The sequence below is a fragment of the Neovison vison genome, chromosome 12 (genome assembly GCF_020171115.1).
Source record: "Neovison vison isolate M4711 chromosome 12, ASM_NN_V1, whole genome shotgun sequence".
Taxonomy (NCBI): domain Eukaryota; kingdom Metazoa; phylum Chordata; class Mammalia; order Carnivora; family Mustelidae; genus Neogale; species Neogale vison.
Window position 1 is genome coordinate 56040654 of NC_058102.1, and position 22783 is coordinate 56063436.

Here is a 22783-nt window from a genome sequence, read left to right on the forward strand (position 1 = left end):
TTATTTTTATTTATTTATTTGACAGAGAGAGAGAGAGAACACACAAGCAGTGGGAACAGAGAGGGAGTGAGAAGCAGACTTCCTACTGAGCAGGGAGCCTGATGTGGGACTCAATCCCAGGACGCTGGGATCATGACCCAAGCTGAAGGCAGACGCTTAACCATCTGAGCCACCCAGGCGCCCAGGGCTTAGGTTCTTATTAGAGTTGGCAAGTAAGAATTAAAACATAGGTGTAACCCTAGAGGCTCTCAGAGGCCAGGCAGCTAATGTGAATGAGGGCAGCGGGCTGGTCATAAGGCAGTAGGAAGTGGTGGGGATTGAGAGAACAGGAGAGTATTTACCTCACTGAAAACATCCAGTCTTTTAAAAAAACTTCAGTGTGTATTCAGAATAAAAACAGTTTGAAAGGCTGGCAATTTGTGGTCTCCTACAAATGATGAAATTTACCATCTCTAAATATACCCAGTTTTCTGTTCTCCCTCCTACTTCTATCAGTAGATAATAGGAGTGGTTTCGTCATCAAAATGAGGGAAATGGGTTCCTTGTCACTTGAAAGTGACAGGAAATCTTTACTTACTGCCTCCAAATTGGCCTCTGTTGCCACAGCTTTATAGCTTCAGGAGAAAAGTGGCTTGTCATCTTTTTTTCTTTCTTTTTTTTTTCCCCCCCTCCTGTCTTGCTCCTCCTGAGATCTGGAGCAAGATTTGTGGTTAATTTTCAGAGACTCCTGTGAGTTGAAAAAAAGCACATTATGATAATAGACTCATCTACCTGGGGTGGTTTCTGGATGATTGGGAGGGGTACAATTGTAATTTATGAAAATGATTTAAAGTATAATTTCTTTGTCTTTGAAGTTGGCTGCAACCCAATTTGAACCATGTTAGTGTGCCTTCTAGACTCAGCAGCTTTTTAAAAATCTTTTTTCCCATTTTTTTTTTCCTTTTTAATGAGGAATGGTAAAGGTTTTGTTTTATGGGCTACAGTAGGTTGTGGCTTCTCTGCTTCAGCCTTCTGGAAGCTTGGGCTGGCTCTGACTTTTCCATTCTTGTATGCAAGCTCCCAGTGGTCTCAAGCACTGGGAATCTTCCTCATTCGCTTTAGAAGAGCAGATTCAGATTGAGACCAGGTCTCTTTCTTAAGTATATGTGGAGAACACAGAGTAGGTTTCTCTGTTCTCTGAGAAAACTTTTTTCTTCCTGACTCTTCCTCAGCTCACTCTCTGCTTGGAATCTCAACAGTAGAATGCATCTTCCTAACCTAAACTGAGAACACTTTACATGCCAGGTGCTGTATGGTAGAGGTAAAAAGATAAGTAAAATATGGTCTCCACCTTCTACCAGTTTACAGTTTTGTTATGAGGCTTTTAATTGCCTTGAAGTTACTGCTTTAAGGTGTATTCAGCCATATAAACCTTGGTGAAAATGGAAGATAAGTAACTGGTTTTGGCTTGTGTAGTTGGGGATACTTGAGACAAGGAAAGAGGGGAGAACTGCCCTGTAAGTAAGATGTTACTCACAGATGATGAGAAAGCCCTTGGTCACCTTTTGTTAAAATGAGTTTATTTACTTAAAAGTTTTTGGAAGGAAAATACATTTTTTACACATGGTAGTTTACTCAATATAGTATCCTATATACCTTTTTTTATTAATATCTTGGGTTGTTTTTTTAAAAGAGTTTTTATTTATTTATTTGACAGACAGAGATCACAAGTAGGCAGAGAGGCAGGCAGAGAGAGAGGAAGGGAAGCAGGCTCCCCGCTGAGCAGAGAGCCCGATGCGGGGCTCCATCCCAGGACCCTGGGATCATGTCCTGAGCCAAAGGCAGAGAGGCCTTAACCCACTGAGCCACCCAGGCGCCTCTAATATCTTGTTTATTTTTTTAAAACTTATTTATTTGAAAGAGAGAGATCACAAGTAGGCAGAGAGGCAGGCAGAGAGAGAGAGGGGAAGCAGGCTCCCCGCTGAGCAGAGTACCCAATGCGGGGCTCGATCCCAGGACCTTGAGATCATGACCTGAGCCGAAGGCAGAGGCTTAACCCACTGAGCTACTCAGGTGCCCCAATACCTTATTTTTTTTTTTAAGCACTTGTTAACATTTAATGAACCTCCCTCCCTGTGGCTTTAAGCCACCAGGACACAGCACCCTCCCCCCATATTCTCTTTATCATTCCTGCTGAAGACTTTGACCTTCACATTGACATGCTGCTTTGAGAGCTTTACCTTCCCCAGAACTTTGTAGAAACCTGAATTGCACCACATCGGTGATAGGAGCAGCTCCCGGCTTGTTTTTGGCCACTTTACCCATGTCTGCTCACTAACCAAGGTCCACAATTCATCAAGGTTGACAATTGGGCAGAAGCTCTCATTCCTGAGTGGTAAGACCTCATACCAAGTTTCCCCAAGTAACCTGAGTGATATCTGTTTACCCCAGCCTTCTGGGTGCTTCCGCTGTTTACCCATGTGGCCATGGCTGTGGATCACATGATCCCCAACTTTTCAGGTCTTCCTCAGTCTGGATGGCAGCCTAGGCTGCCAAAGGAGGTATTACCTAATATCACATGGAGACTTTTCTGTGTGAAAATATACAGAGCTCCTTTGCATATATATATGGATATACCTTGGTTTAATTAACAAGCTCCCTATTGATGGACACCGAGTGTTTGCACATATTTTACTATGTCACCACTGTAACAAATAATTTGGTGTATATCTTATACAAAATTTAGCATGTGTGCTAATTTATGTGTAAATTCCTAGTAGTGAAATTGTTGCATCAAGGGCTTTAAAGATTTGTAATTTTGATATCCATGTCAAATTGCCATCAGTGGGGGTGTTCATGACTTACAGGCTAATCAGCAATGCCTGTTTCTTCATAGTTCCACCCACAGAGATTTTAATCATACTTCTGGTTTTTACCAATGTGAAAGGTGAAAAATGGCCTTGCAGTGAAGTTTTGATTTCTCTTATGCTTATGATGAATAAGGTTGTACATATTTTCTTATAGCTGAGGCATTGATAGTTCCTTTTCTGTGAAATGACTATTCACATCCTTTGCCCATCTTTCTTTTGCTGATTTATAACTTAACAGTTTCTGGGAGTTCTTTATATTAGTTTATTATTATATATTAGTTTATTATATATATTATTACATAATATATAAAATATATAATTATATACATTATATATTATATATTAGTTTATTATTATATATTAGCATACAGTTTGCTCTATGTGATATGAGTTGCAGACATTTTTTCCCAGGGGTGTCCTTTTTTTTTTTAAACGTACAGTGTTTTTTGCCATGAGGAATCTTGATTTTTATACTGTTGAATTTATCAGTGTTTCCATTTGGCCCTTGCATTATCCTGGCCCAATATTGATAGCACAAAGTCATTGATTCTTCTTTCCATGGCCTCTTCTCACTTTGTTCCTACTTCTGGGATTGATGACAATCAATCTTCTTCAAGTCTGTTCTTGGGACTGCATCTTTGTCAGTTTTAGTCCCTGGTAATTAGTCCTTGATAATTTTGCTCAGAGATTTTAGTCGTCTAAAAAGTTTCCCATTTTCTTGATCTCAGGCACTCCAGAAAACTGTTCAGCATTTTCTTATTAAACAAAACATATGATTAACATGCAACCCAGCAATTGTAGTCTTGGGGCATTTATCCCAGAGAAATGAAAATTTGTTTATACAAAGACCTGTGCACCACTATTCATAGCAGCTCTGTTTTTAATGGCCCCCAAACTGGAAACTACCCAAATGTTCTTCAGTGGGTGGATGGTTAAGCAAACTCTGTACATACATACCATGAACTACTGCTCAGAAATAAGAAGGAACAAACTACTGAAACATACAACAACTTCGATGAATCTCTTGTGTATTATTTTGGGTGAAAAAAGTCAGTCCCCAAAGGTTACATATTATATTATCCCATTCATAAAACATTTTTTAAATAACAGAATTTGTAAAAATGGTGAACAGATTAGTGGTTGCCAGGGATTAGGGATGGGGAGGGAAATGAGAGAGAGGTGGATGTGGTTCTAAAAAGCAACACAGATCTTTGGTGATGGAACAGCTCAGGGTCTGACTGCAGTGGTGCATACATGAACATACACATGTGAAAAAATTATATAGAACTAAATCTGAGTAGACATCCTCATCTGGGCGGGTTACATTCCAAGACCCACAGTGGATGCCTGCAGCTGAACAGTACTGAACCTTATATACACTAGGTTTTTTCCTGTAGATACATACCTGTTATAATGTTTAACCAATAAATTAAGAACAGTAAGATAAACTGATAATAAAACAGAACAGTTATAACACTATACAGTAATAAAAGTTAGGTGAATGTGTGCTCTCTCTGTCTCCAAATGCCTTACTGTCCTGTACTCACCCTTCTTGTCATGACATGAGATGATAAAATGCCTACGTGATGAGATGAAGTGAGGCGAATCATGTAGGCATTGTTATATACTGTTAGGCTACTATTGACCTTTTGACAATGTGTCAGGAGTATCATCTGCTTCTGGACTTCAGTTGACCACTACTGTAACCAGGCGTGTGTGCTCATGAATGCGCACACACACACACAAACACACACATGAGTGCAAGTAAAATGAGCATATCTGAATAAGTTTTTCTCCATTGAGAATGATATTTGCGGTGGGTTTTTCATAGATGGCTTTGATGATATTGAGGTATGTGCCCTCTATCCCTACACTTTGAAGGGTTTTGATCAGGAAGGGATGCTGTACTTTGTCAAATGCTTTTTCAGCATCTATTGAGAGTATCATATGGTTCTTGTTCTTTCTTTTATTGATGTGTTGTATCACATTGACTGATTTGCGGATGTTGAACAACCTTGCAGCCCTGGAATAAATCCCACTTGATCGTGGTGAATAATCCTTTTAATGTAGAGCATATCTGAATAAGATCAGTGGATTGTATCACTGTCAATATCCTGGTTGTGATGTTGTATTGTAGGTTTGCAAGGTGTTGCCTTTTGGGCAAGTTGAGTAAAGGTATACACAAGATCCTATATAGGAGCTCAATAAAAGTTTCAATTAAAAAACAAATCCCCATTTCTGCAAATAGCTTCATCAAAAGCTACTGCGCAGAGGCAGGTTCAGCTGGAGAAACTGGTGTTGTGCTGTGCTAGGATCAGCAGTTAAAGCTGCTGAGGGAGCTAGTACTGGCAGTGGAATGTGGGGGAACAGAGCAGTGCCTCAAGGTCAACCTAGCACCGTGAGGTGAGCTGAAGATCTGAGAACACTGCCTGTCATTTCCAAGGATTCTGTGGGGTAGCACAACTGTGTAGCCCATCATACAGCCTGTTGAAGTATGGGTTGGGGGGGTGGGGAGAAGACTGGTTTAAGTTCTAGTACCTCAGAAATCAGTGAAGGTTTGACATCAGTCATAAGAGGCAGGAATGAGGAGGGAGGATGAGCTTTGATGTGGGTGGGTTTATCCTGATCATGCCCAGCATGTGCCCCATTGCCATATTTATTTTGGCATACCTTATGCTGTATCATTGGCTCTGGTACGAAACAGAGTGTGGTTCTCAAAGTGTGGTGGGCTATCTCTGAAATTCTCAGGATCCTGCTAGGGATTCCCTGAGGACAAAACTATTTTCACAATAATATGAAGACATTTGCCAATTACTTTCATGCTCTTAGAAATGTATGATGGAGTTTTCCGGAAGCTACACGTTGTAAAAGCAACATAATAAATGCAGAAGCAGATATGAGAGTCCCCAACTGTTTTCTGTTAAGCCAGACATTGAAAAAACTTACAAAATTTAAGCCAGTGCCACTCTTCTCACTTTTTTGTTTTGGAAACTATAGTTACTTCTTTTAAATACGTTATTTATATTAAAATGTAATGAGATTATTATTGTTATTTTAAAATAACTTAATAAATATTCCAGAATTTTCTCAGTTTTAATTTTTAATAGATGAATATTGTTATAAATCACATAAACAAAAGCATTTTGGGGTCCTCAGTAATTTTTGAAAAGGTAAAGGACTCCTAATACCAAAAAGTTTGTGAACCTTTGGTTTGGCAGAAAGTGCCTGACCAAAAGTTGGTATGCTTGAGTTTTAGTCAAGACTTTGCTGTGTGACTATGGACAAGTCATTTAGCGTTTTTAATTTTTCTTTCTTTCTTTTTTTTTAATTGAGTTTTTCTTACATAAATGCTAATAATTACCCTGAACTACCTGCTACACCTTAAAGAAAAATAAGGTAAGTTTATATGAAAGGCTTTGAAAATAAAATGTCCTATAACATGTAAGGAATTTAATAGTTATGCAACAAAACTGATGTTGAAAGAAAGCATAAAGAACAGGAGTTTCTGGTGTGTACACTGACATTCTATTGACTTTAATTTTTTTCATTTTTGCATCGCCTCCTAACAGGTTCCTTTACATTTTATTTCTGTTTCTCAGTTTTTCAAACAACCATTTAAAAAAGTTTATTAAGTATAGTTGAAATACAATGTATTAGTTTCAGATGTACAACATAGTGATTCCACAATTCTATATATTACTCAAAGCTCACCAGAAGTGTAGTCAACATTTGTCACCATACAACATTATTACAGTATTATTGACTATATTCCCTATTCTCTAATTTTGATCTCCATGACTTATTTTATAACTGGAAATGTGTACTTCTCAATCCCCTTCATCTATTTCACCTATCCCCCAACCCATGTCCCCTCTGGCAGCCACCAGTTCTCTGTATTTAAGAGATTCCATATGTAAGTGAAATCATATGTTGTCTTCCTCTGTCTGAATTATATCAGTTACCGTTACACCCTATAGATCCATCCGTGTTATCACAAATGGCAAGATTTCATTCTTTTTTAGGACAAATATTCCTCTGTGTATGTGTGTGTGTGTGTGTGTGTGTCTTTGTGTCTTCTAGATCTGCATATATTCTTTATCCATCATCTTTGATGGCCATGTAGGCTGCCTCTATAATTTGGCTATTATGAATGATGCTATGATAAACATAAGGGTACATATATCTTTTCAAATTAGTGTTTTCATTTTCTTTGGGTAAATTTTCAGTAGTGGAATTACTGGGTCATATGGTATTTCTATTTTTAATTTTTTGAGGAACCTCCAAACTGTTTTTTGCAATGGTTTCACCTATTTACATTCCCACCACGATGCTGAGGGTTCCCTTTTCTCCACATCCTTGCCAACACTTGATGTTTCTTGTCTTTTTAATACTAGTCATTCTGACTGTTGCAAGGGGATTATCTCATTGTGGTTTTGATTTGCATTTCTCTGATGATTAATGATGTTGAGCATCTTTTCCATATGTCATGAACCATCCGTATGTCTTTGGGAAAATAGCTGTTGAGGTCCTCTACCCATTTTTAAATCAGATTAATTGGGTTTTTCTGGTGTTGTCTAAGTTCTTTATGTATTTTAGGTCTTTATGTATTTGGGGTATTAGCCCCTTCTCAGCTATATCTTTGGTAAATATCTTCTCCCATTCACTCAGTTGCCTTTTTGTTTTGTTGATGGTTTTTGGTTTTTGCTGTGTAAAAGCTTTTTAATTTTCATATAGTCTCAATAGTTTATTTTTGCTTTTGTTTCCCTTTCCCAAAGAGAAATATCCATAAATATGTTGTAAGGCTGAAATGAAGTCCAAGAGATAACTATGTTTTCTTTTATGGTTTCAGGCTGCACGCTTAGGTCTTGAATTCATTTTGAGTTTACTTTTGTGTATGGTGTTAAGACAGTGGTCCAGCTTCATTCTTTTGCATGTAGCTGTCCAATTTAACCAGCACCATTTATTGAAAAGACTGTCTTTTCCACATTGTACATTCTTGGCTCCTTTGTTGTAGATTAATTGACCATTTAAGTGTGTCCTGTTCCATTTGTCTGTTTTTGTGCCAGTACCATACCATTTTGATTATTATAGCTTTGTATTATACCTTGAAGTGTGGGGTTATGATTTGTTCTTCTTTTTCAAGATTGCTTTGGCTATTCCAGGTCTTTTGTGGTTCCTGTATAATTTTAGGATTTTTTGTTCCAGTTCCAATTTAGGATTTTTTAGTTTTCAGTTCCATGAAAAATGCTATTGATATTTTTTTTAATTATTTTTATTAACATGTAATGTATTATTTGTCCCGGGGTACTGGTCTGTGAATCATCAGGCTTACACATTTCACAGCACTCGCCATAGCACATACCCTCCCCAAAGTCCATAACCCAACCACCCTCTCCCTACCCCACCACCCCCCAGCAACCCTCAGTTTGTTTTGTGAGATTGAGTCTCTTATGGTTTGTCTCCCTCCTAATCCCATCTTGTTTCATTTTTTCCTTCTGTACTCCCCAAACTTCCCACCCTGCCTATCAAATTCCTCAGCTATTGGTATTTTTATAGGGATTGCACTGAATCTGTGGATTGCTTTAGGAAGTATGGACATTTTAATGAAACTAATCCATGTACACAGTATATTTTTCCATTAGCTCCATATTCAGTTTATTTCATCAGTATCTTATAGTTTTCAGAGTTTAGGTCTTTTACCTCCTTGTTTAAATTTATACCTAGGTATTTTATTCTTTTGGGTGCAATTTTTTTTTAAAGATTTTATTTATTTATTTATTTGAGAGAGAGAGAGAGAGCATGAGCAGGGGGAGGGGCAGAGAGAGAGAGAAGCAGACTCCCCTGCTGAACTGGGAGCCTGATGTGGGGCTTGATCCCAGGAACCTGGGATCATGACCTGAGCTGAAGGCAGACAGTTAACTGACTGAGCCACCCAGGCACCCCTTAGGTACAATTTTAAATGGGATTTTAAAAATTTCTGTTCCTGCTACTTTATTTATATTATATAGAAGTACAACAGGCTTATGTATATTAGTTTTTATATCTTGAAGCTTTATTGGATTCATTTATTAGTGCTTTAAAATTTTATTTATTTATTTGAGAGAGCAAGTATGAGGAGGGAGAAGGGTAGAGGGAGAGGGAGAAGCAGGTTCCCTGCTCCCTCCCTGACATGGGGCTCAATCCCAGGACCCTGGGATCATGACTGAATTGAGAGCAGACACTTAACTGAGCCACCCAAGCGCCCCTCATTTATTAATCCTAAGGTTTTTGGTGGAGTGTTTAGGGTTTTCTATATATAGCATCACGTCCTCTGCAAATAATGACAGTTTTACTTCTTTCTTACCAATTTAGATGCTTTTCTTTCCCTTGTTGGACTGCTGAAGCTAGGACTTCTAGTACTATGTTTAATAAAAGTGGTGAGAGTGGACATTCTTGTCTTGTTTCTGAATTGAGAGGAAAAGCTTTCAGTTTTTTACCATTGAGTGTGATGTGAGCTGTGTTTCATACTTTATTATGTTGAGGTATGTTGCTATAAACCCACTTTATTGAGAGTTTTTAATCATCAACAGATACTGTATTTGTCATATACTGTTTCTGAATCTGTTGAGATGATTGTATGGTTTCTATCTTTTCTTTTGTTGATATGATGTATAACATTCACTGATTTCTGAATATTGAACCACCCTTGCATGTGTGAAATAAATCTCACTTCATTGTGGTGAATGATCTTTTAATGTATTGTTGAATTCGGTTTGCTCATATTTTGTTGAGGATTTTTGCATCTGTGTTCATCAGGGATATTGGCCTTTGTTTTTGTTTTTTTATACTGTCTTTGGTTTTGGTAATGGTAATGCTAGCCTGGAAGAATGAATTTATAAGTTTTCCTTCCTCTTCTGTTTTTTGAAATAGTTCGAGAAGAATAGGCTTTCACTTTTTAAAAAATGCTTGATATAATTTATCTGTGAAGCCATCTGGTCCTGGACTTTGGTTTGAAAGGAGTTTGTTATTGTTGTTGTTGTTTTATTACTGATTCAATTTTATAACTAGTAATTGGTTTGTTCAAATTTTCTATTCTTCCTTACTTAGTTTTGGGAGATTGTATGTCTAGGAATTTATCCATTTCTTCTAGGTTGTCCAATTTGTTGTCATATAAGTTTTCATAGTAGTCTCTTATAATTCTTTGTATTCTGTGATATCAATTATTATTTCTTCTCCTCCATTTCTGATTTTGAGTCTTCTCTCTCTCTCTCTTTTTTTTTTTTCCTTGATGAGTCTGGCTGGAAGTTTATCAATTTTGTTTATCTTTTTAAAGAACCAGCTCTTGGCTTCATTGATCTTTTCTTGTTTTTTAGCCTCAATTTATTTCCACTCTCATCTTTATTATTTGCTTCCTTTTACTAACTTCGGGTATCATTCTCTTTTTTTTCTAGTTTCTTAAATGTCAGGTTACATTGTTTATTTGAGATTTGTCTCGCTTTTTGAAGTAGGCTTGTATCACTATAAGCTTCCATCTTAGAACTGCTTTTGCTGTGTCAAAAATTTTGGACCATTTCATTTGTCTCCATGTATTTTTTTATTTCCTCTTTGATTTATTTATTGACTCATTGGCTATTTAGTGGCATGTTGTTTAGCCTCCATGTGTTTGTATTTTTTCTAGTTCTTTTTTTTAATAGTTTTTTTTTTTTTTTTTTAAGATTTTATTCATTTGTCAGAGACAGAATGCACAAGCAGGGGGAGCTGCAGGCAGAGGGAAAAGTAGGTTCCCTGCTGAGCAAGGAGCCTGATTCAGGACTTGATCCCAGGACCCTGGGATCATGACTTGAGCTGAAGGCACTCTTAACTCTTAACCAAGCTACCAGGTGTCCCTCCATTTTTTTTTTTCATGTAATTGATTTCTAGTTTCATAGCATTGTAGTTGGAAAAGATGCTTGATATGATTTCAGTCTTCTTAGATTTATTAAGACTTGTCTTGCAGCCTAATGTGTGGTCTGTTCTGGAGAATGTTTCATATACACCTAAAAAGAATGTGTATTCTGGGGCGCCTGGGTGACTCAATCGGTTATCGTCTGCCTTCAGCTCAAGTCATGATCCCAGGATCCTGGAATCGAGCCCTGGGTCAGGCTCCTTGTTCAGCGTGGTGTCTGCTTGTCCCGCTCCCTCTGCCCCTCCCTCCTGCTTGTGCTCTTTCTCTCAATAAGTAAATAAATAAATCTTCGAAGAAAAAAAAAAGAATGCATATTAGCCATCTTTGGATGGAATATTTGTCTGTTAGGGCCATCTGATATAATGTGTTGTTCAAAGCCATTGTTTCTTTATTGATTTTCTGTCTAATTTATCTAATTCTGTCTGATTTATCCTTTGATGTAAGTGTGATATTAAAGTCCCCTACTGTTCAGTTTCTTCCTTTATATCTGTATTTGTTTCTTGTATTTAGATGCTCCAGTGTTGGGTGCATCAATATTTGTAATTGTTATAGCCTCTTAATGGATTGATCCCTTTATTGTTATGTAATGCCCTTCTTTGTCTCTGGTTGCAGCCTTTGTTTTAAAGTCACATGATCATTATATTATTAAAGGATGTATTAAAACATCTTCCAAAGTTTTCATTCAAGTAGGGATTTATATTCCTGATACATTGAAATAGTTTCTAATGGTCAGGAGCAGTATTCTAGAGAAACCACTTACTATGACTATACTATGCTATGTGACTCTTTTTTTTTTTTTAATCTTCATCTCTGTGTGTCTTGAGTTTATCTATGAAATGGGATTAATAATAACTTACTTTCTAGGGAAATTATGATTATGAAAATAATGCATATGAAACACTTTGCCTAGTGCTTGGTATATAAGAGATGCTCCCTCAGTGATGGTTTCTATGACTTTCATTAGCATGTAACAAAAGATGCAAGATTAAATTTTAGTCTCCTACCCTGTCTTCAGTGACCTTATTAAGTTACTTATAAAACAAATTTATTAATAGTAACTTCCATTTCATTTCATTTTTTATTTTCTGTTTGAAGGGCTGTTGAGTGGCCAGACTTCCCTAACAAATACCAAATTGGAGAAACTGGATTCTCAGCAGGTGTTACAGCTCTGCCTCCGATATCAGGATCATCTTCATCAGTGTGCAGAGGCCGTTGCCTTTGATCAGAATGCTTTGGTTAAACGAATCAAAGAGGTAATGTACTGTGGGAAAATAATATCACCGGCTCATTATTGTGATTTCCTCCGACTCCCAACTCCGTTTGTACTGGACAGTAGAGCCAGTGATCCAAGCTTTATGGGAAATGGCCATTTTCTGATTTAGTCTTGACATTTGTCCCCGTTGCTTTAGATAGATTGTCTTTCCTAGCAGTAAAATGTAATGATGAAAAGGAGTAGTTCGTGGAACTGGACAGATCTGGAATTTGAATCCTGGTTCACCACTTAATTGCTTGGATAAGTTACTTAAGTTCTCCTGGTCTCAGTTTTCTCATCTGAAAAAGAGTAGTAACCTATCCCAAGGGTTGAACGAAGATTAAATTGCTCAGTAAGTGTTAGCTACTATTAGTATGTAAAATCCTGCATACTAATCTGCTCTAGCTAACATTTTATCTTTGAATTGACTTTAGCTGTTTCCTGTATGTCTTTTATATTTTGTTTTCCAATAGAGTATCAGTTGTTTGAGAGCAGGAGCCTTGATATCTCTCTCACTTTTTCACAGTATGAACATATGAAATGCTCAGTGATTTTTATTGTTTGAATGGAAACCTTTGGGCCTATTCAGTCCCCAAGGTTTTTGTGAGGGAAGGAGCAAGATAATTCCTGTGAAAGTACTTAGAAAACTAAAGTGCATGGTACAGATATTTAGTAATTATTGAGAATAATAAGGTACTTCTGTTAAACACTGAAATATATCATTGACTGGGCTGCTGCATGGCACAGCTCTGTGAGCACTAAGGTATAGTACAAACATTTTCTGAAGTTTTCAGGAAAGAAGAGATTGGATTGAGATTCCTGATACCTCAAAGTAGTATCACATAAAGAAAAGGTCAGGCACTCTGTTATGGAGAAACCACTCATGTTAATGGCAACTCCTGGAGTTATTTAACAAAATAGTCCTGGTCATTGATTCAGGCTTGAGAAGAAGACAGATATGAGGAAACACACAGAGAGTTGAGAATCACTGCAAATTCATTAACAATTAGTAATAAATGTAGTAAATCCTTAAGATAATTACAGAGTTTTCACTGGGTATATTGATTTGAATTTGCCAACACCTCCAATATTTTACTACTTACCTTTCATAAAATGTATACATATATGCTTCTCTCATGGCTTAAATTCTTTTATTGGGGGGAGCATTCCAAATTGTCATTTCATATTTTCGTAGTAGTTGGCATTATTGTGGCCTTTTAAATATTATAAGCTTATTTTACTATATTATGATCTACAGAAATTTAAATCTCAAATGTGACTGTTTATCAGAATCTCTTGAGTTTTTCACTTGTTTAAAGACTGAGTTTTCCTTTCCTGCCAGTAGTTCTAGGATGTGGTCTATGAATCATTATTTTAATAAGCTTATCAAATGATACTGAATCCATTCTCCATTACCTGAGATTTGGGAACCACTGGTCTAGAGCACTGTTTTCCAAAATAAATTCTATAGAACTAGTCCCATGTGAAGAAGGTCAGACTTTTTGCATATTCTGTCACTAGCCTTGGAAAGTCATGATGCGTATTAATCTTATTAAAAGTTCTTAGCACCCCCCACAAAAAAAACTATTTGTATATTCTGAGAGTCGTGTGTAGTTTGCTTGACAAGAGGTCATGCTATGAAGGTCTGTATGAGTAAAATATTGACATATTTTTATTGAATTTTCACCTTGTATGCTCATTAGAAAATAAATATTTCAAAAACAAAACAAAAAGTTCTTAGGAATCTTACAGGAAATAAAACTGGTATTTTTCAAACTTATTTGATCCCAGAACCCTTATCCTAGGTAATTTCTTATAGAAGTAGTGTTTTTTAAGAACATTCTTTGGGAACTGCTTTTGCAGACACAAGACCTTCCCATTTTTTATTATTGTGCTAGAAATTAACTATGATGTTAACTCGTAGAAGATTTTAAAACAGTAAATCTATGTCATGATAGTTCTCATCTTCTTTTTGAAAGGTCCTTTAGTCTATTTCTGTTGTTCTGTAGTTTAGGAAAGTGTAAGACAGAAAGATTAAATGACTAGCTCAATGTCAAAGAGCCAAGTATTTTGTAGATTGTCATACTAGGTAGAGCTCCTCATTATACCTCATTTCCAAGACTCTCAAGCAGTATTTCTTGGCCTTGAATGTGTGTTAGAATCATCTGGGAATTTCTGCCTCCAGTATTTAGGATGGAAAATTTTATGCACACACACAATGAAGTAGACAAATATTGGGAACCTTCCCGTACTCATTGCCCAGCTGCTGACTGCAGGCATCAATTTATGTAAGGTCCTATTTTGTTTATACCCCCACTCACTCCCTGTCACTTCTCCAACTGATCTATTTTGCAGTAAATCTCAGGCATATAATTTCATTCATAAATACTTAAATATGTATCTTTCTTAAGAGAGAGCACAAGCAGCATGGGGGCGCGGAGGAGAGGGAGAGGAGAATCTTAAGCAGGCTCTGTGCGGGGCTCAATCTCATGACAGTGAGATCATGACCTAAGCCAAATCAAGAGTTGGACACTTAGGCTTAACCAGCTGAGCCACCCAGACACCCCAAAGTATGTATCTTTAAAGTAAAGGACTCTTTAAAAAACTTTTCAAAATCTTTACTAGTTTTATACTTAGAGAAAAGTCATAAAAATAATTCAGAGAGTTCCTCTATATCCCTCACACAGCTTCCTCTAAAGTGAGCTTTTTACAGACCCTTAGTACAATGATCAAAATTGGGAAATTGATAGCAGTTCCACACTATCAACTAAGCGGAGACCTTATTTGAATTTTACCAGTTTTTCCACTAAGAAAGCCTTTTCCAAAACCCAGCTGTAATTCTGTTGTCATACCTAAAATAATAACACCTTAACTTATCAGTATAGCCAAAGTGTTTTTAAGAAGTAACTGATGTATAGGTCTCACTCTAAACCAGTTAGACACAAATTTTTGAAGGGCAGTGAGTAGGGAAGGGAGGGAGCTAGGCCTTGGTATTTATGAAAGTGCTCTAGGTGATGCTAACATGTAACCAGGGTTGAGAACCAGTGTTCTAGAGCATTCATTTAAAACAAACTGAGTTTAAAATTATTTGAGAAACTTTGGGCTTTACTTTGAGTGGTCAGTAGTTACCCGGGATTGTTACAGAACAGAGAATACTACTCGCAGTACATGGCAGCTCGGTAGTTCTCTGAAGGTGAAGGAGTGAACACTGTTTAGGGTTTTTCATTAGTGACTTGGCATCTCTGTTGGTAAGTGCTAGCAGACTCCTAAAACATACACATCCATCTGTGCTCACTTCTAACCTCAGGGTTGAAATTAGTCACTTCCAAATGAATAAAGCAGAGGATGTAGTTTTGATATAACACCAACTCTTTAATATTATTCCAGATGTTTCCTGGAAATTTGGTTGCAAGTGTGAGGAAGTAACATAATGCTGTATGTGTTGAAAAGTAAGGAACTTAATAACCTTGGAGAATATGTATTAGTGGAAGTGTAGAACCTGGATCAGCCAGAGACTCATAAAGTTACAGGCCTGCAGTCACTTTAAGTTTGGATCAAAGGAAAACATGGCTGTTACTGTTCTGATTCAGATAAAAAAAAAATCAGGGAGTTAACTAAGCTTTCCTGTTCCTAAATTTGGATGATGCTCTTGAATGAAAAGTCTGGGTTTTACAAGTCCGTGTGTTTGAGAGAGGAGTAGCTCGAGGTAGTCTTCCTTCCCAGAGAGCCTTGTAATTCACACTGACCACCAGTTTTCTTGTTGGCTCCCGGGGGATCCCTCAGTCAGCCGACCAGCATCACTGAGCAACTGTTAACGAGACCTACTCAGTGTGAGGGTTTTTAGGGGTTACAGAGAAACGTGACAGAGTGCCTGCTAGCTGAGAGCTTAGTCTAAGTGAGGGAACAAAGATACACAGGAAAGATACGTGAAAGATACAGCACTATTAATGGAGAGTGCTTCATTGTGCTCCCTAACTGAGGTGCTGTAAGAGTTAAAGTTCAGGATGTCCTGGAGCAGGTGAGGCTGAAGCTAACTCTTAAAGGGAACTCAAAGGGCAAATGAGTGGGAGGGGGGTGGGGGGGCCTGCTGGCTACAGAAACACCTTGGCAGTCTTAGAAGAAAATTAACTTTGAGGCTTCAGGGGACAGTGAAGAAACTAAACTTGTTCAAAAAATTCTACTCTGCGGGGCGCCTGGGTGGCTCAGTGGGTTAAGCTGCTGCCTTCTGCTCAGGTCATGATCTCGGGGTCCTGGGATCGAGTCCCACATAGGGCTCTCTGCTCAGCAGGGAGCCTGCTTCCCTCTATCTCCCTCTCTGCCTGCCTCTCCGCCTGCTTGTGATCTCTCTCTGTCAAATAAATAAATAAAATCTTAAAAAAAAAAAATTCTACTCTGCATTAAGAACCATAGAACAGGGGCACCTGGGTGGCTCAGTGGGTTAAGCCTCTGCCTTCAGCTTGGGTCATGATCTCAGGGTCCTGGGATCAAGTCCTGTATCGGGCTCTCTGCTCAGCAGGGAGCCTACTTCCCTCTCTCTCTGCCTGCCTCTCTGCCTACTTGTGATCCCTCTCTGTCAAATAAATAAAACCTTTTTTTTTTAAAAAAAAAAAGAACCATAGAACATTGGAATTCAAAGGACCTTAGAGACCTTCTGGTCCAGTGCCCTCATTATTTACATGCAGAAAATGAAGCCTAGTAGAGAGGGTAAGCAAGTAATCCAGGGTTGCGGAGTGAGGTAGTGGCCAAAATTATGGAATTAAAAGTAGATGAAGATCAAAGGAGGGTTTGGTGTTTTGTTTTGTTTTGTTTTGTTTTGTTTTTGCAGGTGGTATACTTGAACATGTTCACAGGTTGACAGGGAAGAGACAGAAGAGAAGAGATTGAAGATGAAGGATAGAAAGGGTCTTAGAGTAGCGTCCCTGAGGCAGCAAGAAAGGGTGGGATTTAGAACCTTATGGCATTTGTTTTGAGAGAACAAGGAGAATTGGACAAGTTTATAAAAAAGAGGGTAACTGGCATAGATCCGCCACCCCCAAGGAGCATGGGTATTCTCTCTGAGGAGGGGAGGTCATTCATTGAGAGTGACCATTGGGTAGGAGTATGGTTGTGAGCACTGGGAAGCTTGGAGGGCTCAGCTAAGTAGGGATAATGTGTATGTCTTGTATGTGTGGGTGCTTCTGTATAGCAGTTCCACATGTAAGCTCCAGAGCCTCGTTGCCTCAGTTCAAATCCTGGCACTGCTTCTGACTAGCTTTGTGACCTTGAACAGGTAACTCAGTTCTTCTGAGCATCAGTTCTTCTGTTAAATAGAGTAAGAATGGTATCCGCCTCAGAAAGGTTTTGGTAAGGGTAAATTAGTTACTCTCTGGGAAGTACTTAGGACTTTGTGTCCGTATGGTAAACACCATAGTGTTGGCTCTTGTTGGTAGTTTTTAATATAAATAATGGCTAAAGAGAAAAGCCTAACCCTAATGCTATGAATTGGCCTATATGTAGTTTCTTGATACCAGTAGCAGTCTGAATATTGGCTTCTTTTAAGATGTACTTTCAACAACCCAAGTGTAATAAAAAACTAAGTAGAGGCAAAACTCAATTTTTAGCCCACTCTGGTTTCTCTCAAGCCCTGTATTTCTTTCATGCTATGGATATGTGATATGTGTAATTTTTTGTAGTTAATTGTTTATTCCGCTTTGTGAGTAACAAGCCAGTGCCTGGGAACATGGGTCATGAGAAACATGAAACTGGATGGCAGTGAATGATTAGTCCTTGGCTTCTAGGCTGCGGACACATGATTCTGGTCATTTCAGTGATTTTTTTTTTTTTTTCTGTGATATCACATTCTTTCTAAGGTTCAAGTTGACAGGCAGATACTTTCAGTTTTATGTCACATCAACCATTGAAATTTGGGTTATCTGAAAAGTGAAAGGAACATACATCTTCCTAGTGAGGGTGACTTCCCCAGGGTCAGGGGATTTGGGAGAGGGCAGGTGGCAAACACACAGTCCCAGGAAGATGTAGTTAGACATTTGGAGCAACTCTTGTCACTGACCTGGATCATGTTTCTGCCTTGTTGTAGTTGCTATCAATGGGTAATTATGTTCCTAGATTGGAATACTTTGTGAACTAAGAGGAAAGCACTAGGTTTGTTACTGTTACTGTGTGCTGGCTCAAAGGCCTTGAGACTAAATTCATGGTGTGATTCTGGTAGTCTGTGGTTTTCATTTTTAGATGTGCTGATAAGCATACTATTCTAGCTAGCATAAACCAATACAAAGCATTGAATGGAGGTTCAGATGAACAGGTGTAAGAAAGAGTTTTGGTTCTGAGGAAGCCACATGATTACATGAGATTACAAAGAGTTTCTCTTATGCAGCCTTTTCATTGCACAGATAAAGAAAACAACATCCTTGAGTTTTTTGGGATTTGCACAAGATTTTTATTCTAGTTAAAATGCTAAGATATGATAGAAGATCACCAGCTTTTTTTCCTACATTACCATACTACTTACATTCTACTTCTTTGGAATCTTTCATTTTTATTTTAGTTATTCCTTTTTCATGCAGTAGACACTCAACTGGTGTTTGAAGAAGTGAGCTCCCAGGCATGGGCCAGCACATAGAGCTGGGCAGGGATTTCTTTCTGTTGGCAGTATTAGAATCTTTAAGACCTAGCTGGAGCCGTTTTCCAAGTATTTGCCCTGACTTCCTGTACCATGGTTCCTCCTGTGGGGCTGGGAAAGAGATTGGTCAAAGTTAAATGAGTCACTTACAGTGTTACACCAAGAATTGGTATCTGAGGTGGCATTAGCATTCATTGTGAGCTCCTTCATGTGGATCACTGGCCAGGTGAGGCTGTTCTTTACACCTTGAACTGAATCTCCTTTAAATTTCAGCCTTGTTAGATTCCTGTTGCTGCTTTTAAACATACTCTCACACTGTTTTCTGTTTGCTTGACCTCAAATTATAAAATGGATTGGGAGTGTTTACCTAAAAGTACAAATTTTGACAAGATCATTGAGATGTTGGGCTTCTTTTTGCTAACGTACCGGAGTATTTAAAAGAAAATTTTGGGGACGCCTGGGTGGCTCAGTTGGTTAAGCAGCTGCCTTCAGCTCAGGTCATGATCCCAGGGTCCTGGGATCGAGTCCCACATCAGGCTCCTTGCTCGGCAGGGAGCCTGCTTCTCCCTCTGCCTCTGCCTGCCTCTTTGTCTGCCTGTGCTCGCTCGCTTTCTCTCCCTCTGTCTCTGACAAATAAATAAAATCTTTAAAAAAATAAAAATAAAAATAAAAGAAAATTTTGTGTTGCCTTTCTATTTTACAAGTTACTTTGTTGTAAATTTCAGGTTGAGCCCTCACAATATAATTATAGTTCTCCCCCATTCCTGTCCTTTGGGCAACCTTTCTTTTTGGTAAGAAATACAACTGGTCCCTTGGGTGGCAGGAAATGCAGATGGGGGACTGGGCTTACCCTGGTTTGTCTGGCTGTAAGGTACACCGTACAGTACTTCCTTGGGCCTGGCCCCACACTTCCTTTACACCAACACTGTCCTGCCAAAAGGCTGAAATCCTGGAAGAGGGCCCAATCTAGTTTATTACTTGCCTCTGGAAATGTAGACTTGTATTTTTTGGCGAGGCAGGAGCAAAACCCAGTTCTTTGACTGCTCCAAGATTTAACTCCATTCTAATTCTGGATACTGACATATGAGCATGTGTGAACAGCAGCCCTATTTCCCCCCTAGTTTGCTTGCCCTAGACATGCCCCTAGACAGCTGGAGCTGCCAGCTTTTCTAGTACTAGCCGCATGAGCCAGCTACTAGAGCCCCTGTCCCTCTCCATCCCATAGGTCAATTCCAGTCTGCCGGAGTGGGCATTGGTAGAGGCCCCTTTAGCTGCCTGTGGAATGCAAGAGTAACTGCAGTCTGTAAGCTAGAGGGTAAGCAGCAGTAAGGGCATGTGGGCTAGAAAACTGAAGTAGGGCTGGGAAAAGCTATTCCCTATTCTGTATCTCTTTTGGTGAAGAAAAACAAGGAATTTTATCAAATGCAAATGTTGCTGCAGTGCTTGAAGCAATGCCTGGTGTGTGGTAAACATTTAATAAATGTTTGTTAAATGAAGAACATAATACATTCTTCAATTACTTCACCGTCTTTATCATAGTGCCTGAGAAGCTTCTTTATTCTGTTAGGGAAAATAAAGGTTTGAAAGTTGTATTAGGTAGAGTAGGCTAGATTGCAGCTATAAATAGATGAAGAAATGTGTAATGGCTCAAATGCAATAGAAATCTAGTTCTGTTTCTGGATGTTTCTGGACATTAGCTGGTGACTCTCCTCCCATGTTCAGGGATTTAGGCTCCTCCCATCTTGTGGCTCTGCCATACCTAACCAAAGACCACGTCCTGATAGCACCAGGTTGGCAGAAGAGGAAAGAGAGTGGAATAACACAGGTGGGAGATTCTGTAAGTGTCACACATCATTGTGGCTGGAACTCAACCACTTGGCCGCAGCTAACTTCAAAGGAGGCTGGGAAAGATCGTCTACATGCATGCCCGGGGCTGTATTACATTTTGAGCTATACTTTGAACATATGTATCATCTTTCAGCTTATATTCCTAAAATGCATCTGTAGCCCAACTTTGAGATTCAGAAGGGCAAAATTTTATGATAAATTTCACTTGATGTAGGTCCTGTCAGTGAAAACCAGGTGATACTATGAAAACACTTCAGCTTTTCACATTAAGTGAAAAATCAGAACACAGCAATATACAATCAGTATGATTTCAGCTATAGTAAGTATCTTTTTAAAAAAAGATTCAAAGAAAACATGACTGTTAGTTGTGGTTGCCTGTTAATGAAGAGATGATTGGTGGTATTTGTTTTTTGCCTGCTTCATTCTATTTTCTGTACTTCACATATGTCTATCTTGAACATACATTTTTTTCCCCCAACTTGGAATACTTCCACTCTTTATTTTTTCCCCTGTGATGTATGAGTCTTATTAGGCTTCTGTCTCCCTGGGTGCAGAATTTTGACTCACTGAGATAAGAACATGCCTTTCAGAACTTTGTATGCGTATGCCTTTACATGTCTGCTTCACTTATGAATTCATTCAGCTCTTTGCCAGGCTCTGTTTTAGGTGTTGACGATGTATCACTGAACAAAATAGAATTCTTTCCTCATAGAACCTTGTGTGTCTGGAGAAACAGACAATAAAGGTAAAAAAGTTTTTGTTTGTTTGTTTGTTTGTTTTTAAAGTGTGTAAGAGGGGCACACCTGGGTGGCTCAGTGGGTTAAGCCGCTGCCTTCGGCTCAGGTCATGATTTCAGGGTCCTGGGATCGAGCCCCACATTGGGCTCTCTGCTCAGCAGGGAGCCTGCTTCCTCCTCTCTCTCTCTCTGCCTGCCTCTCTGCCTGCTTGTGATCTCTGTCTGTCAAATAAATAAATAAAATCTTTAAAAAAAATAAAATAAAAGTGTGTAAGATAAGTGCTGAGAATGAAAATATAAGGCAAGAAAAGGGATTTGAAATGTCAGTGGTATGGAAATTATAGGTAGGGGGGGCCATGAACACCTTTCTAGAAAGGAACTTGTAAGATAAGATCTCCTGGCTAGTACAGAGTGAGCCAGGAGACTCTTCCTTACAAATCTGTCTATACCTGAAATTTATCAAATTTTTAGACAATACCCAAAATTCTTGTCCTTTTTAACAATCTGCTCTCATAATTATCTGGATGTTCTGAAGTAGAAACTTACTGGCTATCCTCTGTTGTTAGTTGGGAGAACACTTGCAGATCCACATTTTAAAAATATCACTAATTCTTTCAGTGATTCGAAATCTTTACTAAATTCTAAATCTGTACTAAGTCTTTCAACGATTCCCCAAGGATGTTTCTAGGAGGTGTTCTTAGAGCTTGAGGCAGCAGTTAATTTTTCTCTGCCCATATTGATAAACTATATTTTAAAGATTTGTTTATTTATTTTTGAGAGCGAGCACAAGTGGGACCAAGGGTTAGGGCCAGAGGGAGGGAGAGGGAGAGAAGCAGACTCCCCACTAAGCACAGAGCCCAACTGGGGCTCAGTCTCATGACCCTGAGATCATGACCTGAACTGAAATCAAGAATTGGATGCTTAACTGACTGAGATACCTGGGTGCCCCGACAAACTATATTTTAATATCGTATGCCTTTAGATGCCATTCTGGCATTATCCACAGTTCATGCTACACATGACTAGAGAGCCTACTGCTTGTCCAAGGTCACATCAAACCATTAGACATTGCTCCCATAGAAAGTTACAGTGACCCTGCCCTGCAGCCTAGAGCAGGTGGGATCATGAACAGGAAGGTACTTTGCAGGACCACCAGGACCACGGGAGCTATGTAAGTGAAAGGATTATTTTAGGGGGCGAAAGACCCTTATCTCAAATGCAGCACTACCAGGGGAAGTGATGCGACTCTGTAGAAGTATGAGTGTGAGTGGCACAATATCAGGAATGATCTCTCCTGACCCTAAGGCCTGTTAGCCATCCTCCTTTCATCCTTGCCAAGACCTGGAGTCTCCCTGTGAGCACTCCCTCCTCTGCCTTTCCATCTCAGAGCGATCCCAATCGTATTTACCCACGTACACCACATTCCCACTGCCCTCTGATCTCTACTATTTTTCTGTGTCTTCTCCCATCTTCCCTCCTGCTAGAGTCCACACCCCATCCCCACCGAGTGGGTCTGGCAATACCATCAGTATAGGCCAACGGCCTGTGCATGCAG

At 38.9% G+C, this 22783-nt stretch overlaps 1 protein-coding gene across 2 annotated transcripts in view; it reads left to right on the forward strand.

Moving 5' to 3' along the window:
• Positions 1 to 22783, forward strand: part of BORCS5 (BLOC-1 related complex subunit 5) — a 96791-nt gene that overhangs the window by 58526 nt on the left and 15482 nt on the right. For both annotated transcript variants that reach the window (XM_044228646.1, XM_044228645.1), the window contains exon 3: positions 11869 to 12026. In XM_044228646.1, coding sequence (XP_044084581.1) covers positions 11869 to 12026 — 158 coding nt within the window. The remainder of the gene's footprint in view (positions 1 to 11868; positions 12027 to 22783) is intronic.